This window comes from Oncorhynchus tshawytscha, linkage group LG10 (genome assembly GCF_018296145.1).
Source record: "Oncorhynchus tshawytscha isolate Ot180627B linkage group LG10, Otsh_v2.0, whole genome shotgun sequence".
NCBI classification, from domain to species: Eukaryota; Metazoa; Chordata; class Actinopteri; order Salmoniformes; family Salmonidae; genus Oncorhynchus; species Oncorhynchus tshawytscha.
In genome coordinates, this window is record NC_056438.1 from 24,714,901 (window position 1) to 24,737,668 (window position 22,768).

The 22,768-nt window shown below is 41.1% G+C and overlaps 1 protein-coding gene across 4 annotated transcripts in view; it reads right to left on the reverse strand.

Moving 5' to 3' along the window:
- Positions 1–405: 405 nt before the first annotated feature.
- kcnip4a (potassium voltage-gated channel interacting protein 4a) overlaps positions 406–22,768 on the reverse strand; it is a 258,413-nt gene continuing 236,050 nt past the window's right edge. For all 4 annotated transcript variants that reach the window (XM_024434735.2, XM_024434733.2, XM_024434736.2 and 1 more), the window contains exons 2-8: positions 21,226–21,350; positions 8,338–8,407; positions 6,958–7,028; positions 5,059–5,166; positions 4,598–4,702; positions 4,288–4,350; positions 406–4,152 (exon numbers count right to left, since the gene is read on the reverse strand). In XM_024434735.2, the coding sequence (XP_024290503.1) occupies positions 4,105–4,152; positions 4,288–4,350; positions 4,598–4,702; positions 5,059–5,166; positions 6,958–7,028; positions 8,338–8,407; positions 21,226–21,350 (590 nt within the window). In that variant the 3' untranslated portion in view covers positions 406–4,104. The remainder of the gene's footprint in view (positions 4,153–4,287; positions 4,351–4,597; positions 4,703–5,058; positions 5,167–6,957; positions 7,029–8,337; positions 8,408–21,225; positions 21,351–22,768) is intronic.

The window sequence follows — 22,768 nt, forward strand, 5'->3', positions numbered from 1 at the left end:
AGGGAGGTCATACAGGCACGTGGAGGCCACACACACTATGGAGCCTCATTTTGACTTGTTTTAAGGACATTACATCAAAGTTGGATCAGCCTATAGTGTGGTTTTCCACTTTAATTTTGAGTGTGACTCCAAATCCAGACCTCCATGGGTTGATAAATTTGATTTCCATTGATAATTTCTGTGTGATTTTGTTGTCAGGACATTCAACTATGTAAAGAAAAAAAGTATTTAATAAGAATTTCATTCATTCAGATCTAGGATGTGTTATTTTAGTGTTCCCTTTATTTTTTTGAGCAGTGTACATTTGCAAGAATTTCTAAAAACCTGTTTTCGCTTTATCATTATGGGGTATTGTGTTTATTTTGATGACAAAAATAATTCAATCCATTTTAGAATAAGGTTGTAACATAACAAAATGTGGAAAAGGTAAAGGGATCTGAATATTTTCTAAAGGCACTGTATACAGAATACAGCAACTGGTTAAGCAGCACACAAAAGGTTTTTGATCAGCAAGATCAGAGCAGGCCGGGGCTCATTGTTGGAATATCCATTACAGTGTGTAATGCAGCCTAGTATTATTTACACCATCCCAGCAGCTATCTTTGAAATATAACTTTTTTCTGTGCTTCTCCGAGCATGCACTTCATAGACAATAGGCTATGGATCATTTGATTGAGACCACACTAAATAGCCTATAGGCCCACTTGATATTGCGCGCCCAGCAGAGAATCAGAGGTGAGGGGCTGCAACCGGCACACATCGATCTATAGCCTAACAACTCATTCTAAAATACTGAGAAATATAGACATTTCATCAATTACAAATTACATGACCCACCCCTGGACTAAATAAAATAATATACTAAACCCTCCCCTTGATTGAAATTGAAAAAACATGACCCTCCCCCCTTTTTCCTCCAGATACCCATTCTGTACATTTCTATCCATCCCTAAGTGTCTGTCACAGTGCTAAAGTTGAAGGTATCATTTGGTAGGCACAAGCAAATTAACATTCAGTACAGAAGTGAGTACAGAAAAAAACATGAGAAATTATAGTTGATTCATTTTAACAGGCTTTTTTCTGATGCATTCAAATTCTCCAAGATCAGAGTTTGAGTGCATAAAATCAGAAATCATAGAACCCAATTACTACCCTCATGCACCTTATGCTATAATGATCGATTTAAATACATTAGGATGCAAGGTTGAATAACAGATTGACATAAGTCACTTTATCATAGGGAACTTGTTTTCCCAGAGACATATTCAGTAAGGAGAAAATGTTGAGATGAAACAGGTAGTACCTGAACTTGCCTAACTATCAGACTTATCATGGTTACGCCATGGATAATCAGTCTGAAAAAAGTCGCTGTTAAAAATATGCAATAGTCTCTACAAACTAGGTTATTTTACCGGTTGTCCGTGCTGTTGTTCCTTTCGCTGGAAGGTAGTGGCGATCAAATCCATAGGAAAGTATTTGTTTACCTGACTTTTTGCTGCGCCGGTAGGTTCGGTCGCTTGTATTTTCCACCTCCTGATGCATTTCACGTGATGCACAATATGTGAACAATAGCCAAATGTAACCGAATGTAGTCGACTAAAAGCCTGTTCCCTGCAATCAGCTGGAAGGGCTTGTGAAATTAGTTTGGGACAACATTTAGTCTGTACTTCGGTTAAGCTCGGCCATTGTTGACATATTGTGCAAGTTGCATGCAAATTGCGTCAGCATTGAAAATACATACCGATATAGACCAGCGTACTGAAAGTCGTGTTAATAATGCTACTCGGTGGATATTTTGTCTCAGATGACTTCCTACATAAAGGACAAAAATCAGCGGACAACAGGTAAAGTACGTTCAAATGAAGTTTATTCAACATTCTGACTTGTGATGGGACTGTTCACAAAAAGTGAGCCTTCATGTTAGAGACGAGAGAGAGGAGTCTTCCACTCTTGGATTTGTAGAAGCTATACCTGAACTTGTTTTTCATTGCAGGCTTTTCTGTGCCCTACTTAACTTGACCCATATGTTTAGGAGATAATTAGCCAGCTGAACAAAATCATTGGTCAAATGAGATCAAGTTAGGTACACAAACAAGTTATTGTCCTAGACTTTACTTAATCATATGGACATCAGAACATATTCCAATGGATACATAAGGAATTGCCAATTAAGGCAAGAAAAATTAATTGCACAAAATAGTGCAGATACTACCTTGCTCGTACCAACCTTTTAGATAGATGAGGACTAAATAGTAGGGTTTTTGGAACCACCTGTGAGTGAGATTGGGGAGGGTGAGGCCCCATCTGCTGCCCAGCATGCTCTGTGCTTGCCCACATTTGGGGCCTATCAGGGCTCTAATCAGAGACAGCCACAGCCAATCAGTCTTCATTATGCAAAGAACCTGGACACATGCCCCAAACAAGAGGAAAGAAAACACAGACCTCATCCAGAAGCAACCTCTATCCAGCAACACAATCTAGACCCTTAATACACTTGTAGGTGGTTTGATTCCTGGCCATTCTAATTGGGTTGAACGGTCAAATCTGATTTCCCTCGTGTGGTTTTTAGACTTAGTTGGCATATATTGTTGCTTGCTAGCTTGTTGCCAGTTTAACAAGAACATGTAGTAGGTAACTAGTTTGTTTAAACACATTAGTGAAAGCTAAACAGCTACCACTTGTTTTGAAAGTTGGATAATCCTATCCTTGGATCATCTTATCCTTAAAAGTGTTTGAACATTCAAAGCAACTGGGAAACTTCCATTGCAGACATTGTTGTCCCCTTAATTTGCCACATAACTTCTGAGAAGCACGAGCACCACCACCAATCAGCCTACACCACTGTGCACACACCCGTCATTACTATGACAACCAGCAAATGACTGCTGTCTGAACACACAAATCCGATTTGGTCACTTGTAACCTACTGTTTAGACAGTCAATGTTCCAAAATGGATTTTAAAAACAAAACTGATTTGAGCAGTGTGAAGGCCTGCAGTGTAAACAAGGCTTGAAAGGTATGGATAGATACAAAGTGAAGTAGGTTATAACTCCACCTTGCCTTCTGACAGGCCGAGTGGAATTATCGCCATATTGATTACACCTGTCCAATCCTCCCATATCTCTGCAATCGCCTAGAAAGTTGGGGCTAGGGGTTGTTTCTGGACAGGGATATATATTTACAAAACTAAAGGTGACAGATCAGATTTGCTTGTATAACTTCATCCCAGTGATCCTCTTTATAAGACAGTGATCAATATACATTACATACCCAAGAAGACTGTAAATTCACCCCAAGAGTTAGCTTCTGCTTAATACTGAACATCTGACTATCCCTTTGTACACTGACTACCATATTATATAAATAAAATCAAACATACCACAAAATAGTGATTCGAAACATGAATGGAAACATGTCGACAGGAAACATCTCAAAACAGGGAAATACACACATGTAGGGTCACAAAATACATTTAGAAGCAGCATAATCTTGTGACAAGATGGTCATTTCTCCTATGCGTAGACCCAAGGTAAGTAATACCAACCTGTGTGCTTCTAAGGATACTGTCCAGACTCATCAAATGCAATGTGGAGTGCATTGTCTCATTCTAGTTGGCAAGTAAACATGAACAAAGTTGAACAGTCCTCAGATAGTATATACATATATATTTTTGAAATGGTACAATGTTAAGTCTACATTTTATCTGGGTCCTGGGAGAGCAAAGGATGGACCATGGTGGGTGGAAAACCGCTCACCTTTCAAACTCATTGTTGTCCATCTGTTCAAAGTCAGTGGCAAAATCTAACACAGCTGGGTTTCCTGTACTGCAGATAAATACTGACTGCGGCGCAGCTGTTAAGATCTTTGTACACAGGTTTGAAGAGTTCAATTTACTCAATCAAACCACAAAACTCAAATTGAAAAAGGTAAGATTGGAAAACATCAATGCTTTTTTTGCAGTTATTCCAGAATGGTTCATACCGTTACATCTATACTGCATTTTCCGTGTGACAATACTTCCTTATGTTTGTCTGAACAGCGTACAGTTGATAGAATAGCGTCTGTCGATAGTCCGGTCCAGAGCTCTCCACGTCAGCCACAAGTTAAATGACGTTATCAAAGAGCTGCATCGATCTCATGATGTTCTCATCCTGGTGGACAAACATACATTTTAGAGATATGTCCCTACTTCACCGACAACTCTTATGTGAATACCAGAGGTACTAAATACTGCATTGTGCAAAACATATGATGTGATTGCAGAAAAGAAGGCAGAAATAACTCACATTTTGGCAGCAGTCAATAAACTCATCTATGGTTACAACTCCATCCTTGTTTTTATCCATCTTCTGTTGGTCAGGAAGAGCAGAGATGTTGAGAATGCAACGCAATATGATGTAACAGTATAGACAGAAATAAACTGAAAAGATGGTCAACTGTTCATTTCATTCCTCACAACAAATGTCACTGTACTTTGGGGTTATTTGTATCTAAATATGACAAGGACTATGGGTCCATACAATAAATGCTGCTAATGGTGAATATAATATGCACATTTTGGCAACAATGTACGGAACTTAAAAACAAAAAACATACCTGAAAAAATATCTCCACGTGTTGCCGAGGCGTATCGTCTTTGAGTAGGGGATATGTGCATTTCCCCATCATGTCATAGATGGCCTTCATGATGTCAAGCATTTCCTTTAAAACGGAGAGTTAATAAGATAACGGAAATGTTGACATTATAACGGAAAGATAACGGAAATGAAGTACATTATGCAATACCCGACTTTCAGGGTATCATACTATGAAACATTGACAAAGTAGGCGATCGTTCTTTACATATCATTAGACTGGTTGTCCAGTATTCAACAGACGGCATGCTTTATATCTACATACAGTAGGTCATCTCTCATACAACACGTTACAATTATTAGAGCAGTATGGTTATCCCTTTTATTCGTATTTAAAGAAATCAATATATGATTCACTCTGTTCAATCATCTACCGTATCAACATCATCGTTGACAGCATGTTGCGACATTAATGGTAAGTACCTCCTTAGTAATATAGCCATCCTTATTAATATCATACAGATTAAAGGCCCAGTTGAGCTTCTCCTGGACTGAGCCTCGGAGCAGGATAGAGAGGCCCATTACAAAGTCCTGCAGTAGAAACACAACCCATTAGACCTTTGCACTTAAACAAACACAATACAATTGTACCAAGAATATCTCAAACATCAGCTAAACCTGAATGGATTGATATGATACTGGTACATCCAACATACGCAAAAGTATATTCATGTAGAAAGAATGAACTTGAATTGAACTTAGTTTGATTACCATATCTAGTCTAAAAGACATAATTCATTCATTGGTATCATTCTTCCCAACAATATTCTTCCCAAAAAGCAACAATTGAACAAAGAGAACATTATATCTTTGAAGTGCTGAAACTTAAATAATAAAGAATGCATATGATTTGATTTGTAGAGGTTTTTTTTAGGATCCCAATGAAATAGGCTTGAGGGTTATCCAGTATTATGGGACAGAAGGTACCAATGTTTATTAACACCAGATAACTAGGGTGTAGAGCAATGACAACATGTCTGTTGTATTACGTAAGCCTATACTCTTCCTTAATGTTAATTATATGTATGCTGAGGGGGATTACCATATATATATATATATATATATATACAGTTGAAGTCAGAAGTTTACATACACTTTAGCCAAATACATTTAAACTCAAGTTTTTCACAATTCCTGACATTTAATCCTAGTAAAAATTCCCTGTTTTAGGTCAGTTAGGATCACCACTGATGCTGCCACCCCCATGCTTCACAGTTGGGATGGTGTTCTTCGGCTTGCAAGCCTCCCCCTTTTTCCTCCAAACATAACGATGGTCATTATGGCCAAACAGTTCTATTTTTGTTTCATCAGACCAGAGGGCATTTCTCCAAAAAGTATGATCTTTGTCCCCATGTGCAGTTGCAAACCGTAGTCTGCCTTTTTAATGGTGGTTTTGGAGCAGTGGCTTCTTCCTTGTTGAGCGGCCTTTCAGGTTATGTCGTTATAGGATCGTTTTACTGTGGATATAGATACTTTTGTACCTGTGTGTACCTGTTTCTTCCATCAACGTTTGTTCTGGGATTGATTTGCACTTTTCGCACCAAAGTATGTTCATCTCTAGGAGACAGAACACGTCTCCTTCCTGAGCGGTATGATGGCTGCGTGGTCCCATGGTGTTTATACTTGCATACTATTGTGTGTACAGATGAACATGGTACCTTCGGGCGTTTGGAAATTGCTCCCAAGGAGGAACCAGACTTGTGGAGGTCTACAATTTCTGATTTCTTTTGATTTTCCCATGATGTCAAGCAAAAAGGCACTGAGCTGGAAGGTAGGCCTTGAAATACATCCACAGCACCTCCAATTGACTCAAATTATGTAAATGATCCTATTAGAAGCTTCTAAAGCCATGACATAATTTTCTGGAATTTTCCAAGCTGTTTAAAGGCACTGTCAACTTAGTGTATGTAAACTTCTGACCCACTGGAATTGTGATACAGTGAATTATAATTGGAATAATCTGTCTGTAAACAATTGTTGAGGACTGAGAAGACCAACTTGAGTATCTCATCAGAGACTGATATACTGTATATAAGGAATCTCCACAACTGTATATTCTATATTAAAACCTGTAATGTTAAAAATGTTTAGATATATAAATGGAACATTCCTAGTTAAATATAAACTAAAAAAAGGTATTGACTAGTGTCTGTCAATCCTTTTCCTGGAGACCTGCAGGCTTTTGTTCTTCCCCAGCATTAACACACATGCATCAACTTTGACACTATAGAACCAAATCTCTAATGTAAAATGTATCAACGCCATTATACTTTAGAGAGTGACATCAGTCAGTGATGAATTGTCAAGGACACACTAGCTTACCTCAAAACTCACAGATCCATCTTTATCCGTGTCAAACGCGTTGAACAGAAAATGTGCATATGTCGAAGCGTCTGAAACGAGAGACACAGTCTCGGTCAAACATTGTAATGACAAGTCACAACCTTAATTGACATGGACAATACATGCTGACAGCGGTTCCAACTAGACATTTTCATCTGTGGTGTTTTTTCTCCTTTGGTCAACATAAAAGCCATCATAAGTTTGTTTCCCAAAGCAGAGTAAGAATAAGAGATTTTAGAGTTGTTTTAATTTGATAGTTCTCCCAGTAGCAGGCCTTTAAGCAAGATGTGTTATCGCTCCCTTTCAATGTTGCATCTTCACATGTTATGGTTGCAACTCTCTGGCAATCCTAAAATATTTTCAAGCAGCATAACAGAACTAAGTGTCTGTGTGCCTGCGTGAGCTCTCAAACCTTGGCCTGTTTGCGACTGACTGACAGCGTGTGTATTTGCTGTAAAGATGAGAGATAAAAATAAAAATGTGCTGAGTTTCTTTTGTTGAGTTGTATGGGCTAATGCAGATGACAATTCCATCAAACGCAAGGAACCCAGGGGGACTGGCAGGAAAGACTGCCCCAGTCAGTGTAACAAATAAACGGAGCACAAAAGAACAAGCGATATAACGACATTACAATGTAACATTGCTTCTTAAAAGGAAATCCATCATTGTACAGTGGACAATAAGACACATACTGCAGATCTATTACCTACAGTATGAAGACAATATTGCTTCAGGTACTGGTTGAGGAGAACTATCTGTGTGACTTTGGCTGCAATCCAGCACTGTCATATACAAACAGTTTATATAGAAAAGTTATAGATTTTTATAGATTTTTAACGTACTATAGGCACCTGTACTTTATCATTGGGAAAGAAATGAAGATGTGTGTTTTGCAGAGGTAGACAAGTCTTCCCATATCCCTGGCGTTTGTCTCTCTTGCTGTAATGCTAGAGACCTCCAGAGCCATATATTTTGAGCTATATTTAGCCACGGACACATCATATAAAAGTGATTTGGGGGACACATCCTCCAGTGTCTTATAAACATGTTTTATTTATATTTGGGTGAAATATAGTGCCTTAAAAAAAACTGTGTGAGAATTAAAAAATGGGAGAACTTCGAAGTAGAAGAACATGACTTTACCTTTGGGCTTTGTGAGCTGAATTAACTGAATATCGATGTGCCACAGAAGGTTCAGGTGCTCAGGTGCTTATTTCCAAGAACCCAAACCCCTGTCTTTCCAGTCATACCAATTCCAATGACCCAATTCCACCGGATAATCAAAAGAAAAAGCACACCTTTGGCCGAACACATTTTGTCCATCCAAATGAACAATTCTCACCAGATGTGTCAACATACCTCCCTGTGGAAAGAACTGGGAGTAGATGTCTTTGAAGGTGTCTTCGTTGACCACACCACTAGGGCACTCCTGCAAGGAAAAGAGAATATCATTCCATTTGATTCAGACGCACAAGGCATTCTTAATTTGCCTCTGACATGGCCAACCCCATGCTGCAAGACATGAAAAAAGCAATATTTTGTACTGCTTAGAAAAAGACCGCCGTAGCCTTTCAAGTTTTAAAGTTTATTTGTTACGTGTAAAACAGTACAATGAAATTCTTACATTGCAGTGATAAAATAGAATAAAATGTTTAAGACTAAAAAAACTGCAAAAAGTATATACAGATCAGTGCCAGTGCCATTCAATGTGCAGGGGTACTGGAGTGGTTGAGTTGGGTTAATACATAAAAAGTGACTGGTAGTAGGATATATATGTAAACAGCAGCATACCACCCTGCATCCCACTGTTGACTTGCTTCTGAAGCGAAGCAGGGTTGGTCACTGGATGGGAGACCAAATGCTGCAGGAAGTGGTGTTCGAGGGCCAGTAGGAGGCACCATTTCCCAAATCACCAGGGCAGTGATTGGGGACATTGCCCTGTGTAGGGTGCCGTCTTTTGAGTGGAACATTAAACGGCTGTCCTGACTCTCTGTGGTCACTAAAAATCCCATGGCACTTAATGTAAGAGTAGGGGGTGTTAACCCCAGTGTCCTGGCTAAATTCTCAATCTGGCCCTGTCATCTAATCATCCCCAGCTTACAATTGGCTCATTCATCCCTGTAACTATTCCCCAGGTCATTGCTGTAAATGAGAATGTGTTCCAGTCAATTCACCTGGTAAAAAAAAGGGCTGAAAGGTGACTGGTAGTAGGATTATATACATACTAATGGTAATATATACACATGTGAACAGGAGTAAGTGTGACCAGTACCATGATAAATGTTAATAGAAATCAATGGACAGTGGTGTAATAAATCTAATCAATGATAATTGTAGTAGGAGGGTGGTGTTCAATCCCTGGGTTAATACAGGGCTTGTAGCGTGACAATGTCGGCGATGCATTTCCTGATGAAGCCCAAGACGGAGGTGGTTAGCTAGTCGATGCTATCTCTGGAGTCCCGAATCATATTCCAGTCAGCGCTAGCAAAGCAGTCCTGCAACATAGCCTCTTACTCGGAAGGACGATTTCTCTACAGAGCGAGTCGCTGGTACTTCCTGGAAACAGGAGCATAGACACATGATCTGATTTGCCAAAGGGGGGGCTTGAATGTTTAGTTGTGGGTTGAGTAACAGTGGTCTTTATCCTAGTGGCGAAGGAGACGTGTTGATAAAAGTTGGGCCTCACGTGTCTTACTGACGCAGAAATAACTCAGTAAAATGTTTGAAATTGTTGCACGTTGTTTATATTTTTGTTTAGTATACTTGTAGTGTGGTTTTCTTGATTTACTGATAATAGGACTCAGTGCTAGAGGCGTCACTACAGACCCTGGTTCGATTCCCGGCTGCATCACAACTGGCCGTGATTGGGAGTCCCATAGGGCGGCGCACAATTGGCCAGTCAAAACAGTGAGATGGGTACAATTAATCCATAAAACAGTAAGAGGAGTTCATGAGTGGAACCCATTAGGAAATGTGTTTCAGGCAAATACACTGGCATTCAGTGGGGAGCGGTCTTCACCTAACAGCACAGAACTACAGTATATCAGATGCATTAGGCTGGCCATTATCAACCAAAAGAGTGTTGAGAAAAGTGTGTACAGTTCACAATCACCAAAAGGAAATAGGGATATGAAAGGGTTTGTGGTGAATGGTGATGTCCTTTATGAGAAGAAAATAGGGTTTGTAGGGATTCTTATCAAATGTGCAGAGGGCGTCTTCCTCAAGTCCAGAGCTATACATGTGCCCTTATCAGCGCAATGGAAATCTGTAAAATTATATTATCATAAAGGCCTAACCTCTGGAGCTATTGTCAATGCAATCTAGCTTTTGTTTCTTACAAGCTAGAAAAACCGTGCTCAATTTCTGTTTAGATATCCACCAAGGACACCTTTTAAAAAGAGATCAATGCTTGACATGAATAACTGTTTCCTTTCATTCTCGTCTGTAAACAATGAGCAGCAGCATACAATTCAACTTTTATCTCGTCTCTGTACAACAAGACAGAACTAGAATATCAATATTTTATTTACACATACAAAATATCATGTAAATAATATTGCTTGTGTCTCATTTCGTAATCTAAAGGACATGAATGTATTCCCAGCTCAAGATGCCATACGCCTTTAACCCCTAGAGTTGACGTCGGCACCCCCGCAGAAATCCCATAAAAAAAGCGCCCGAACGATGATGAATACGATGGTGTTCTACGATCCCCACAAACGTTACGGGACTCGTCTGAAGTCGGTCCCGCCAATCTGCCAAATTTTGAATGTAGCATCCGAACAGCTCGGGCTACACACTAATGACGCCTCTACGGAAAGATGACTCACGAACACGTAGAGTTGAAGTCGGAAGTTTACATACACCTTAGCCAAATACATTTAAACTAATTTAAAGTAGATGGCCAAACCGACTTGCCAAAACTATAGTTTGTTAACAAGAAATCTGTGGAGTGGTTGAAAAATGAGTTTTAATGACTCCAACCTAAGTGTATGTAAATGTCTGACTTCAACTGTACATGTTGATTGTTTTACAAGACTAGTCCGAAGGTAGCCAGTTGAAGTCAGACATTTACACCAGTTAAACAAGTGAATGGAAGTAGTTTAGTGCCTAAAAAAGGGGTTAAATACAGTATGTGTAAAAAATATATTCATGTGGCCACCAACTGCATTAAGTACTGCAGTGCATTTCCTCCTCATGGACTGCACCAGATTTGCCAATTCCTGCTGTGAGATGTTACCCCACTCTTCCACCAAGGCACCTGCAAGTTCCCGGACATTTCTGGGGGGAATGGCCCTAGCCCTCACCCTCCGATCCAACAGGTCCTAAAATGCTCAATGGGATTGAGATCTGGGCTCTTCGCTGGCAGAACACTGACATTCCTTGCAGGAAAGCACGCAAAGAACGAATAGTATGGCTGGTGGCATTGCCATGCTGGAGGGTCATGTCAGGGTGATCCTGCAGGAAGGGTACCACATGAGGGAGGAGAATGTCTTCCCTGTAAAGCACAGTATTGAGATTGCCTGCAATGACAACAAGCTCAGTCCGATCATGCTGTGACACACTGTCCCAGACCATGACGGACCCTCCACCTCCAAATCGATCCCGCTCCAAAGTACAGGCCTCTGTGTAACGCGAATCCGACCATCACCCCTGGTGAGACAAAACCGCGACTCGTCAGTTAAGAGCACGTTTTGCCAGTCCTGTCTGGTCCAGTGACGGTGGGTTTGTGCCCATAGGCAACATTGTTGCCGATGATGTCTGGTGAGGACCTGCATTACAACATGCCTACAACCCTCAGTCCAGCCTCTCTCAGCCTATTGTGGAATGTCTGAGCACTGATGGAAGGATTTTGCGTTCCTGGTGTAACTCCTGTACCTGTCCCGCAGGTGTGATGTAGCGATCCTGTGCAGGTGTTGTTACAAATCAAATCAAATGTATTTGTCACATACACATGGTTAGCAGATGTTAATGCGAGTGTAGCGAAATGCTTGTGCTTCTAGTTCCGACAATGCAGTAATAACCAACGAGTAATCTAACCTAACAATTCCAAAACTACTACCTTATACACACAAGTGTAAATGGATAAATAATATGTACATAAAGATATATGAATGAGTGATGGTACAGAACGGCATAGGCAAGATGCAGTAGATGGTTTCGAGTACAGTGTGTATATATATATATATATATATATATATATATATATATATGAGATGAGTAATGTATGGGTATGTAAACAAGTGGCATAGTTTAAAGTGGCTAGTGATACATGTATTATATAAAGATGCAGTAGATGATATAGAGTACAGTGTATACATATACATATGAGATGAGTAATGTAGGGTATGTAAACATTATATTAAGTAGCATTGTTTAAAGTGGCTAGTGATATATTTTACATCAATTTCCATCAATTCCCATTATTAAAGTGGCTGGAGTTGAGTCAGTGTGTCGGCAGCAGCCACTCAATGTTAGTGGTGGCTGTTTAACAGTCTGATGGCCTTGAGATAGAAGCTGTTTTTCAGTCTCTCAGTCCCTGCTTTGATGCACCTGTACTGACCTCACCTTCTGGATGATAGCGGGGTGAACAGGCAGTGGCTCGGGTGGTTGTTGTCCTTGATGATCTTTATGGCCTTCCTGTGACATCGGGTGGTGTAGGTGTCCTGGAGGGCAGGTAGTTTGACCCCGGTTGTGCAGACCTCACTACCCTCTGGCGAGCCTTACGACTGTGGGTGGAGCAGTTGCCGTACCAGGCGGTGATACAGCCCGACAGGATGCTCTCGATTGTGCATCTGTAGAAGTTTGTGAGGGCTTTTGGTGACAAGCCAAATTTCTTCAGCCTGCTGAGGTTGAAGAGGCGCTGCTGCGCCTTCTTCACGACGCTGTCTGTGTGGGTGGACCAATTCAGTTTGTCCGTGATGTGTACGCCGAGGAACTTAAAACTTACTACCCTCACCACTACTGTCCCATCAATGTGGATAGGGGGGTGCTCCCTCCGCTGTTTCCTGAAGTCCACAATCATTTATTTATAATTTATTTTCCTGACACCACACTCCGAGGTCCCTCACCTCCTCCCTGTAGGCCGTCTCGTCGTTGTTTGTAATCAAGCCTACCACTGTAGGCCGCAAACTTGATGATTGAGTTGGAGGTGTGCATAGCCACGCAGTCGTGGGTGAACAGGGAGTACAGGAGAGGGCTCAGAACGCACTCTTGTGGGGCCCCAGTGTTGAGGATCAGCAGGGTGGAGATGTTGTTACCTACCCTCTGCCACTGCGAGGATGATCAGCTGTCCATCCTGTCTCCCTGTAGCGCTGTCTTGGGCCTCTCACAGTACAGACATTGCAATTTATTGCCCTGACCACATCTGCATTCCTCATGCCTCCTTGCAGCATGCCTAAGGCACGTTCACGCAGATGAGCAGGGACCCTGGGCCCTTTTGGTGTTTTTCAGAGTCAGTACAAAGGCCTCTTTAGTGTCCTAAGTTTTCATAACTGTGACCTTAATTGCCTACCGTCTGTAAGCTGTTAGTGTCTTAATGACCGTTCCACAGGTGCATGTTCATGAGTTGTTTATGGTTCATTGAACAAGCATGGGAAACCTTTAAATCCTTTACAATGAAGACCTGTGAAGTTATTTGGATTTTTACGAATTATCTTTGAAAGACAGGGTCCTGAAAAAGGGACGTTTATTAATCTCAGATAAACGATAGACTAGGCTTTAGCGGTATACCGTATATACCCTAGGTATTTGGTATTTGGAAAAAGCCACAGGCAGGTTTTTCAATACTGTCAAAACTGTTAACTTGAAAATGTGAATATTTGTAGCTACTTTTCATGTAAATACCTGCAGTCAACTTGTGCCATACGTAAGAAGCTAAAGAACATTGCATTCTTCATTTCACCTGTCACATTATTATGTAGCTTACGGTAGTCCAGTCACGTGATGTTTGTTTACAAGCACACAGCGACACCGGAGCCTTGTGACTCACTCACCGTCATGCAGCATACTCCAGGTGATCTAATTACACTATGGAATTCACAACTAAATGTTTGCCAGCTAAATATCTATCTATATCTAATATCTATATCTATCTATCTAGAACTATTAAGTGAAGTGTCTAAAATGTGCTAAATACTTTGCTAATTTAGAGCTAGTTAGCTATCTAGTTAAGTGGTGGGCTTCTTCCAAAATCAAGCATTTGCTTAGTAACAGCATAGAATCCCCTCCTGGATCAAGACCCTTGCAGGCTAATATTTGTTTTGAGCATGAAAAACTGTGTTGCGTTTTTAAGTTACTTCATTGATTAGGTCAGAAACTGTACAAATTGTTCTCAATGTGCTCATTAGCATTGAGTTAGCATTCTCTATGACGATTCCTTAGTACTTGTTAGCATTTTGTTAGCATTCTGGTAAGTAATGTTTTTTGGGCTTTGAATATTAGTACTTGACTGCAGGTATTTATTTAAACTTGTGCACTCGGTAATATATAAAATAGATTGCGTTCATCATTTCTCCCGTTAGATTTTTCATTCTGAAACTTTTTCAATTATGAAGCTTACCGGTACTCGCCACCTCTCATTTCCCAAAACAGCGGTTTAAGCCAGTCGGGTGTGTTTGTTTACAAAGAAGTACAACAAGCAAAATGGGAGCTTCATAAAATGAGTCACTCCTGCAGCGCAACTTAAGTGAGGTGATCAAGTTACACTTGTATGAAATTCATTACTAATTATTAAGTTAACTATCTAAGATGTGCCAAGCTGAGTTGCTAATGTTATCTAAACTCGCAAGATCAAGCTTCTTAGTAATAGCTACAGAGACAATCCCCTCCTGAATTAAGACACATATTCTGCTTTTACAAAATGTTATGCTGTTTTCAAATGAAACACAATAACTTGCTCGTTAAAGCTCTTAGAATTGATTTGTTTGGAAATTCACAGTGTTATTTTATCGTTATGAATACTGAGGTAGCACCGGTCATTGCTACGGTGGCAATGTGGTGCAATACCCCCAAAACAATAAGAAATTGGATAGAAATAAAATGAACTTGACAAACTAAATGAACGTGACATAAACTGAATGAACTTGACGCGAACACAACTAAGTTGGCACAAACAAAATATAAATTGGCCACAACCGGTCACTTACAACATTTATAGAACTCACCCATGCATGAAAAACTGTATCAAATCTGAGGGAGACAGCGAAGGTTGGTAATTGTGTGGGCCACAGCTGCTGTATTGATGTTCTGTGGGTGAGGGCCAACTACATAAACAAGGCTGGTAGGTGGCACCCTCAGACTTTAAGGGCTGCCTCGACTTGTTGAGAGGCAAATCACATCAACACCAGCAGGCATTCGATCAGCTGTGTGGCACATGAGTTTGTGTTTAGATCGTTGATTATAGCTCCCATGTATTATGGCACTCTTAATGGTCCACGGGATACTCCAAAAAAGGTGTGATAGAAACAAATATGTTTCTATCAAATGCAAAACCAAACCTTCTCACACATTAGATAAATTGTACAAGAGATTGTACAAGAGAGTACTAGAGAGCTGTGTACCTAAACAAAAAGGTTTCTGCTCTACAGACAAAGTTTGATGTAGACAATATTTATTTGAGCCTTTGTTGTTCTGCAAAGCTACAGTACTGCTAATTAAAATGATGTTTTGTGTTCTTGTCAACCCCCCCCCACCTCTTGTTCACGCTGCATGAGGGCATATCGAGTAATTACACTCAGAAGGGTTACAGTATGTTGAGACATTAAAACACTTCCCTTAGCTCACCTCTATTGTCTGCTGGTCAAAATAGAGTGGAAATACAGTTTGTTCACACTATCCTCAAAAACCCAGGGACTGTTGGGACATTAGATGTCAAAACTAATTGGACTTAGTGACTAAATGTGAAAGTAATGAAGAATTTGTTCCAAACCAAAAAATGTCCTACCTCTGCCCTTTATACAGTGCAGTAACTCGACCGAGCACATTTGAGGAGACCATATAGATGAAAGCATATATGCGATTCAATAACATTGCTTAATGTATGCAGTCAATCCAACGTGATGACGGCAAGTCAACAAGGGCAGGGAGAATGTAGGAAGTTTTCGGTTTGGAATCCAGCCAATTGACCCAAATTTAAGCACCCGAACAATAACATCTTTACTTCAGATCACACAACATGCCACACTTTGCTGCCTGTGTTGCTTTTCATGGTGAACATACATCTAAAATGGTTAAGAGATACATTTAGAGGAGAGGGTTTGGATAAAGGCAGCGAAGACGGGTCAAGTGGGCAAGCCTGCTGAAAGAGACAACTAAAATATTTTCTATCGATTCCATCAAAAAGCTAGGCTCAAGAACCTGCAAGAGACTGCCAACTTCACTTTTGTCTCTTCGTCCATCTAAGTTTATATTTCAAATCTATAAAGATCAGCGTTTTGAAACGGAGTAGGACATTACCCTTTGCACTTCCCTATTATATTTCAGGGGGACATATCTACTGGGGAACTCTCATGGGGACACTTGTATTTCAGACTTTGATTCTCAGAGGTGTGCTACACTGTGTTCCTTGTTGCTTCTTATTTGTTGTTTAATAAACCCATTTTAATATCTTGTCAGGAGTAGCTTAGGTCAAGAAGTCCCTGAACTGAAAAGCAGGCAAAGAAACAAAGTTTGAACTAAGTAGGTCACAGGTTTTTATTTTGGCTGTTTCGTGACATGATTCGGTGAAAAGTGAAGTGTAAGGGAGCTGTGAAGGGTGTTGTGGGGTTAATCTCTGACCTCTCTGTGGATTGTCTTACTTGTGATAGAGAGTACTAGGTAAACACTGATTATACTGTCTACGTAAGCATGATCTATTCCTGGCTTTGAAAGTACTGTGGTGGGAAATTCTTGGTCACACTTTGAGGCTGTCACTGTAATAAATACAGCATATTTTACAAATGCATAATCATGGATATTACAGTAATTCTAATCTACCTCAGATATTTGGTCATTTGAAAATGCCATTCAATGAAAGAGCAATTTCAATGAGGGTTTTGCATAGTCATGATACTGTACCACAGGTCATCTGAGGCCATGGTCATTATTGTGGACACAGCACAGTGATTACAAACATGTTTCTATCAAATGCAAAATGAAACCTTCCCTCACATTATATCATTTGGTTACCACACATTTTGAGAGATGTACAACGGAGAGAGTACTAGAGAGCTGAATCAACTTCAAACCTATTCCTTTTATACCTAAACAAATCAAGGTTTCTGCTGTACAGACACAAAGTTCGACATAGACCATTATTCTTTAAAGCCTTTGTTGTTCTGCAAAGCTACTGCTAATTAAAACTTTTGTGTTCTTGTCAACCCCCCCCACTTTTTGTTCACGCTGCATGAGGCTATAGAGGAGTTACACTGAGAATGTTTACAGCACGTCGGGATATTATACCGCTTCCCTTATTTCACCTCTATTGTCTGCTAGTCAAAATACTGTATGTTTGTGAGTCTTGCAGAGTGGAAATGCAGTGTGTTCACACCATCCTTGAAACCCCAGGGACTGTTGGGAGATTACAGATGTCAACGCTAATAGTACATAGCGACTAAATGTGAAAGTAATGAAGAATGGCTGGGCTCCAAACCAAATAAGGTCCTGCTCCTTTCTATCATACAATGCAAAAATCCCCAGTTGCCCATTATTTTGGATACCACGGCTAGAAGAGATCTCGCTGACCTTGAAAGAGGGGCCTCAAAGGAGCATAGGGAGTTTAAAGAGTGTGTGTGTCTCAGTCACCAGATCTCAACCCAATTGAACTATCAACACACACCTCGCCATAATAAAAACTGAAAGCACGAACCACCGCATTTAACCATGGAAAGGTGACTGGGAATATGGCTGAATACAAACAGTGTAGTTATTCTCTCCGCAAGGCAATCAAACAAGTGAAATGTCAGTATAGAGAAAAAGTGTAGTCGCAATTCAACGGCTCAGACACGAGGCGTATGTAGGCGTACACATCACGGACAAACTGAAATGGTCCACCCACACAGACAGTGTGGTGAAGAAGGTGCAACACTGCATTTCCACTCTGCAAGACTTCATACAATGCATTCGGAAAGTATTCAGACCCCTAGACTTTTTTCACATTTTGTTACGATAGCCTTATTCATAAATGGATTAAATAAAATATCCTCAACCTACAAACAATACCCCACAATGACAAGTTTTTAGAAATGTTTGCGCACTTGTTAAAAATAAAACATAGATACCTTAATGACATTAGTATTCAGACCATTTGCTATGAGACTTGAAATTGAGCTCAGGTGCATTCTTCAGTCTCCAGGATGCACACCTCAGGAGGCTGAAGAAATTTGGCTTGTCACCTAAAACCCTCACAAACCTTTACAGATGCACAATTGAGAGCATCCTGTCGGGCTGTATCACCACCTGGTACGGCAATTGAACCGCTCACAACCTCAAGGCTCTCCAGAGGGTGGTGCGGTCTGCACAGCGTATCACCGGGGCAAACTACCTGCCTTCCAGGACACCTACAGCACCCAATGTCACAGGAAGGCCAAAAAGATCATCAAGGACAACAACCATCCGAGCCACTGCCTGTTCACCTGTTCACTGCCTGTTCACATCCAGAAGGTGAGGTCAGTACAGGTGCATCAGAGCTGGGACCCAGATAATAATGTTTACATATCTTGCATTACTCATCTCATATGTATATACTGTATTTTATACCATCTATTTAATTTTGCCAATGTCATTGCCATTTTGCTGTTGCTGTCATTGCTCATCCATATATTTATATGTATATATTCTTATTCCATTCCTTTACTTAGATGTGTGTGTATTAGGTAGTTGTTGTGTTAGATTACATGTTAGATATTTCAGCACTGTTGGAACTAGAAGCACAAGCATTTTGCTACACTTGCAATAACTTCTGCTAACCATGTGTATGTAACCAATAAAATGTTATTTGAGTAGGGAGAATCTTGAGCTGCGCCGAAACAACGTTTTCAACCACCATCAACAAAACATGGAATTTCTTGTGGAAGAATGGTGTCACATCTAGAGTTCCAGACACTTGTAGAAGCTATGCCAAGGCGCGTTCTGGCAGCTCATGGTGACCCAACGCCCCATTTAGACACTTTATGTTGGTGTTTTCTTTATTTTGGCAGTTACCAGTACATAGTCAGCAGCATTCACATTCACAACTTGAACGGGCCCGTGGTGACTCAATGTATCTGTATTCATTTGATAAGCTTGTGAGATGAACTCATCCATGACAACAAAATCATAACTGTAATTTGTGGAATGCAAAAACCAGCCGCATGTGAAATTCGTTTCAATGACTCATCCCGGCAAGATTGGGAAGAAAATGTATGGGGAAAATAAGGTTATTGACAGAGGTTTGAACAGTGGCATCTCCACTGATGGAATTGAATGTGTCACAATCTGAGATGGCAATCTTCTGCCCCATGCCGATGCCCTGGCTCTGAATTCCTGAGTAGCGCCGAAGAGTTTGTCAGACGTGATGACATCTAGGTTGCAATTACCAGGAGTCTGGCATTAAAAAAAGACGATATTCTACCACCCGTGGACGCTCACCCTGGAGCCATTTGATTCGCACCCAAGTCTGAGACGTCAAAGACACAGAGCCAAATTGCTCGTAATGGAGACTGTGCCAGACTACATTTGTCTGGCTAGTTTTAAATATTGCCTTTATTCTGCCCTTGTCACTGGGTTAGTGTGAACCATAGATCAGGTATTTGACTAGCACAAAGGCCGGCTGATGGCGATATTGAGTCGTTTCACCTTATCCTCCAAAGGGAATATATACATATGGCTAAACACTCGTATGTCCCGTGGGCCTATTCGTACATAAAACATTCTCCATTCAGACTGCAAAGGCATCGATTTCCTCAACTATATTTCATGCAGTTAAGAAGTGATGGGTCTAGCTTCTGCTGAGAGAGGCCACTATTATTGAACATGCAAGACCAAAAGCCACCTTAAAAGGTACTCAGCAAAACGACGTTGCCATGAGCAGCACCGCAGATATTGAAATGAGCGAGATGCAATACATTCTCTCACATAGTCACACACAGTATCTGCGCATGTGCACGGGTTCCCTTCAGGCTGTTACATAGTGGTAGTCACGGGAACCAAACCACCAGAGAAGTTGATCCTCGCGCTTCAACAGCCTTAGTTGTTGCAGAAATGTACCGACTATACCGCTAACTTTCAGCATCTACGTCATATCGCTGAGCCTACCTTTAAAACCCTGGTCTTGGTTGAAGAGGAGACAAAACCAAAAGATCTAGAGGTAGGAGAGCGGGGTCTAACAAATCTTTTGATGGGAGATCTCATTGGGGAAAGGAGTCGGGGAGATTACAGGGTGCCAATTAACAGCCGCCTCACTCATTAGACCACTTATCAACCCCTATTTCCAGTCTCCTGTGGTGAAGGGCTAATGGGTAGAGTTGACCTCCGTCCTCCCAGGGTCTCGGGTTAGGGTCCATGGGGGCCAGGGCCACTCAGGATGCAGGTATCATAGACCGTGGCTCCCTTCTTCCATTTGTCACCAGACAATTTGGGTCAAATTCATTCTGGGTCATCTCATTACGGTTCACAACAGAGGTGACGATTTCAATTGTATACATACCTCTCTAAGGATCTTTGTGTGATCTGATTGTACGTTAGTCATAAACTAGAATGGAATATATTCTAGGTATGACCTAATTGTTCCTTGAGTACTCTAGAATATTCTCGAGTGAGACATCTTCCAACTGTGATTACACTTGTGCCATTTGACAGAAGATCACACATAACATTTTTTGGTCAATTAAACCTATTGAATACTTTCAATGCCCCCCCTACAATTCCATAGACAGAGTTGAAATGCCATGAACCCAAGATCAGGGGAGTTTAAAAGTTTAAACTCCCAAGAACCCAAGATCAGGGGAGTTTAAAGTTTAAAAAAAGTTTCCCCCTGCACCAATAAGAGCTCAATAAGGCAGACGAAATGAAGTTCAATAGGTCAGATCATCTTTAGAAAGGAAAAACAAGTGTAGCAAGTAGACTAAACATCTACACACCTGGCCATAGTAGGAAAAAAATAAATAAATAGCTATCTAAGAATGGAGACACGAATTCGACTGGATGGAAGAGGACCTTAGCGGTGAGACAAAAAAGACAATGCACGTTATTTCAATGGCTTTGGATGCGTGGTGAAACTGGGCCACTTACGTTCTTGAAGCCTCGGTAGAGGATCTGGAGCTCCTTGCGGTTGAAGCGGGTCAAAGCCTCCAGTTGCTCCAGACCCTCGGGGCGATGGCGGACGGCCGACAGCTCCAACTCATCTTCCACGCTGTCTGAAGAGGAGGAAGAAGGAATCTGACTCATTCAGAACAATTCAACACAATTGGCTGCATTTCACCCATAAAAGAAAAGTGTGTCCTGTCCTACTTCAGTAAGTTTTGCAGTGCCACACGGTGTTCTGGAGCCCACAGAGGTCTCACAGCACTGACTCGCCCTCTAAGAACAGAGATTAGCAGTGTAGTTTACACTCGCCACGTTAACCAAAGGATTTATATGAAACAATAATGCTCTACCGTATGCTAGTTTGTGTTAAAGCAGCAAGGTTAATGGCGTTAATGATATGAATGTCAAACACATTCTAAACATGCTAATTCTGGATCCTTAAGTAAGCACAGCACTGCAAATATTGTGAAACCAGTTACTTCACAGGCTATTGTTATATAATTGTAGGGATAGCATACCATTATCATAGCAGCACCATAGTGAGCCAAAGGAGTCTATAGCCACTTTGAAATGTTTGATTATTATGGGAGGAGCAAATGAGGATACAAATAAGTATTGGAACCAGCCCACCTGTCGCTGTTATCTGATATGATCATTTTTATCACCCATGTTGCTAATGTAATCCCATTGTAATCCCATTGAAATGCCATTCACACAAAGGCCTACAGCCAGGTGAATCTCAGCCACAGTCTCAGGAGGGGTAGAATATAGGCTAGTAGTGTACGTTCATTGTCACCCACTTGATGATCCCTACAATTTGATGTTATTTGATATTAGGCTTAAGGTTAGGCTTCAAGCACACTTCAAAGCCAACCAATCGAGGAAGATCTTTTCACATCCTTGCTTGGTCCCTCCACTACAAAACCAGGCAAAACCCCCAAGCACTTGGCGGTGTCCCGATCTCTCCTCATGAAATATCACAGCAGAGGTAATTAGCGTTATCGAAACCCAGGAACAAGGGCCCTCTGGCAGGGAGCCTCCTCGAGATGGGGGCCGTTGAACTCGGAGAGGAGCTTTAATGGGCCTGTAATGATGGCAGCCGCCGTCTCGGGCCTGTCAATGCCAGCGGTTGTCCTCAGAGCCGAGCACTAGAAAAGTCTCTCTTGCACACCTGAGGTATGCCAGCGTCTCACCACCTCTCATTAGCCCTGAGAGGAGTCTTGTGGACGGTGGCCAAATTGCTACGTCTCTTCTCAGTATTGGATTAACCTGCCGAAGAGCTGGTGTGTATGTGTGTGTCTACAAGCATCAATAGGATAGGGAAGACACTCTCATAGCTCATATGCTGCCAATTTCAGAGTTTCCCTTTGATGTTGGTGAAAACCCTATGCTCCCACTCCAAAAGAATACAGTATCTTGTGATCTGGTTTATTATGCTAATGACAAGGTGCTCGTCGTCCTCAGATTGCTGTAATCAAATCCTGCCATCCCTCATACTTTCAAGTCAATTATTCACACACAAAGGCCA